General features: G+C 33.0%; 1 protein-coding gene across 1 annotated transcript in view; it reads left to right on the top strand.

Moving 5' to 3' along the window:
• Window positions 1–3,173, top strand: part of LOC107636042 (wall-associated receptor kinase-like 10) — a 4,166-nt gene extending 993 nt beyond the window's left edge. Inside the window, exons 2-4 of the mRNA XM_016339576.2 lie at window positions 61–667; window positions 753–797; window positions 1,884–3,173. Of these exons, the coding sequence (XP_016195062.1) occupies window positions 61–667; window positions 753–797; window positions 1,884–3,091 (1,860 nt within the window). The 3' untranslated portion in view covers window positions 3,092–3,173. The remainder of the gene's footprint in view (window positions 1–60; window positions 668–752; window positions 798–1,883) is intronic.

A 3,605-nucleotide genomic window follows, 5' to 3' on the forward strand; every position in this document is an offset into this window, starting at 1 on the left:
AAATGATTTGATAAGTATAACTAAATTATTATTTTTATGATTTTTGTATGTGTGACATAGATTAGTACGGTGGAGATCAAGAACCCAATCTACTATAGCTGCCAAAGCAAAAACGCTTTCATAAACCTAAAAGGAAGCCCTTACGTGTATTCCCAAGAATATGACAAATTCATGGCCATTGGTTGCAACAAACTAGGGTTCTTGCGTTCCAACGGTTCAACGGTTGGCGGTTGCGTGTCCATCTGCGACGACGACGAAGCGGTTGGAAATGTTGAATTCGAGAACGACGGTTGCCATGGGAGATACTGCTGTGAGACTTCACTGCCTATGCATGTTTGGGAGTACAACGCAACAATAAGGGATATTGGAGATGGAAGTGAGAGCAACATGTGTAGCTATGCCATGATTGTGAGTGATGCTTGGCTTCAGAGTTATGGTTTGGGGATTCAGAAACTTAGTAACGTAGTAAACATGGTTGATGTTCCTGCTGTTCTTGAGTGGGAGGTTGGGTATGATATGGGGATCAATAATTCAACACTCTCTTCTTCTTCTCATGCTCGTTGTGACGCTTCGAGTCTTGCGTCTCCAACCAACACTACCTCTGGTTTTAGGTGTCGCTGCTTGGATGGTTACGATGGCAATCCCTACATTCAAGGGGGTTGCAACGGTACGATGATGCTATGGACAAATTAAATATTCTAACTCTTATTTCTAAAATGAATAATTATATTTACATCTTTGCTATATTTCAGCTGTGGCATCCGGTAAAGAAAATGGATCCAAATGGGCTATAGTAGGTACGTGTATCTACCTTATATACTTCTATATGTTGGCCAATTCTATAGTACCTATGACTTGGTATCTAAATTTTGTCTAATTTTTTTTTGTAGTAAATTTTAAATTTTTAAAAATTATTTATTTTTATATCTTTTAAATTAAATACTAATTTTTAACTCTTTTTAGTAAATAGGCACCACATTTTAGACACCATAACATTCACCCTATATGTTTATATATGAATGTTTTTCATTCATATATAGTGCTCATAAATTAATGATGAATGGCATTGAGGAATTAAAAACTGCCATTACATGGATATAGTCATACATTCAATAATAAATGGATTAAAAACAATGAATTTCTTTGGGCTATTATTGACGAATTTTGTCCCACAAAATAAATCTTTTATGTTTGAGAATTATTTTCTATAGGAATATGAAAAAAATTGGCGACCAAAAAATTTGATGCCACTTTTAGGGACGAATTTTGTTTCCGTCATTACCCACCAATGTCTATAGCTAAACTTAAAAAATACCTAGATCCTCTAAATTTTAAATTTTACTTTAGAGGATAAAGTGTGATCTCTCACCCTTAAATAGTTTCTCTTTCATATTTTTTCTTGGTCCCACCTATGAAATCAATGGTGAGAGATCACATTTTACTCTATAAAGTAAAAATTCAAAATTTAGAGGATCCAAATTCAATAGAGAGAGTATAAATGGATCAAAAAAGAAAATTTTCTCATTATTTGACAGATTTTATTCATTGCAAAATAAATCTTTCACGTTATTTGTCGTTAGTCAAAAACAAGTTATTATTTATTTTTTCATTATATAGCTAAAAAATCAATGACTTCAGCATCTCATTAACGATGAATATTGTTATTAGTGACTGATTTTAAAATTTGATGTCACTTGTAATAAATTTTATCAATCATTATTTCAATCATTAACAGCAATTTCTGTCGGTAAACTAAATAAAATTTGTTGGTAATTTGAAAGATTCTAGTAGTTAGTGTATCTCCATTGTGAAATTGGACATACAAATTGACAGATTAAATATGGTTCAAAAATTAATTTGGTATTTCATTGAGATGTATGCAGGAGTTTCATCAAGTCTTGGGTCAGTCATTTTACTCCTTGGTGGATGGTTGTTGTACAAACTTATAAGGAAGAGAATAATAAAGAAACGCAAGGAAAAGTTCTTCAAGAAAAATGGCGGTTTGTTGTTAAAACAAAAGTTGTCTTCAGGCGAAGAAAATGTTGACAAAGTTGTTCTCTTCACCTTAAAAGAATTAGAAAATGCCACTGACAACTTCAATCTAAACAGAGTTCTTGGAAAAGGAGGTCAAGGTACCGTTTACAAGGGAATGCTAGTAGATGGCAAAATCGTTGCAGTTAAAAAGTTCAAAGTCCAAGGAAACACTGCAGAATTCATCAATGAATTCGTTGTTCTTAATCAAATTAACCATAGAAATGTGGTTAAGTTATTAGGGTGTTGTTTGGAGGATGAAGTTCCTTTGCTCGTTTATGAGTTTATTCCCAATGGTAACCTTTATGAACATCTTCATGAACAAAATGAGGATTTACCAATGACATGGGACATGAGATTGAGAATTGCGAGTGAGATTGCAGGAGCACTTTTTTACTTACACTCCATTGCTTCTCAACCCATTTATCACAGAGATATCAAATCAACAAACATACTATTGGATGAAAAGTACAGGGCAAAAGTGGCAGATTTTGGAACCTCTAGAATAGTTTCTGCTGAAGTTACTCATCTCACTACGGTAGTTCAAGGAACTTTTGGTTATTTAGATCCCGAATACTTTCAAACTAGTCAGTTTACTGATAAGAGCGATGTTTATAGTTTTGGAGTAGTGCTTGTCGAACTTTTAACCGGACAGAAGGCAATATCGTCGATAAGATCGGACGAAGTGAGGGGTCTAGCTTCGTTTTTTGTTGTGTGTATGGAAGAGAATCGGGTATTTGACATTGTTGACAAAAGAGTGTTGAAGGAGGGAGAGAAAGAACATATAATTGCAGTGGCTAATCTTGCATATAGGTGTTTAGAGTTGAACGGGAGAAAAAGGCCTACTATGAAAGAAGTTACCTTGGAATTAGAAGAGATTAGAAGATTGGATTATTGGAAGGGTGGTTCGGCACAAGAAAAGTTTGAAGAAATTGAGCTTGATAGAAATGAAGACAATCAACTATGGGATGGATATTCTAATGTGTCAGAAACATTGCACACTACTACAAGTAGCAGCAGGGAACTCTCCGAGATTATGCCTATTCTTACAATCAAATAATTGGAGTTGTTCTTATAGTGTACATATATTATGTTGTCTTGAATTTAGTATTCGTCTTACTAGAGTTATACACATTTATGTTTTAGAAACTTTACATGTACGAATTGAAGATTCCTCAACGTGTGTTTTTTCTTTTTAAGATTTTTCGTTTTTGTTTCTAATTTTTTTTTTCCATTTTGAAGGAATTTAGATTAGTCGGATGATGCATCCTAGCTAAAAATTCATGGTGAGGAGCAAAACATATATAACTGGACTCATAACGCTTTATAAAATACTTATTATATAAACGTTCTATTAATGAAAAGATTCATAGAACTTTAAAATCTAATTTTAGTCATTTAGGTGCAAAATCTTTGTAGGAAAATTCAATAATTTCTCACATGTTATTAAAGTTTCATTTAAGGTGTTTATTCCGGTACGTTAAAAAATAAATACATATTAATATAATGAATATATGGCTTAATGTGAAATGGAATATAGATTATATAATTTATATCACTGTTAGAGATAAGAG

The sequence above is a fragment of the Arachis ipaensis genome, chromosome B04, assembly GCF_000816755.2.
Source record: "Arachis ipaensis cultivar K30076 chromosome B04, Araip1.1, whole genome shotgun sequence".
NCBI classification, from domain to species: Eukaryota; Viridiplantae; Streptophyta; class Magnoliopsida; order Fabales; family Fabaceae; genus Arachis; species Arachis ipaensis.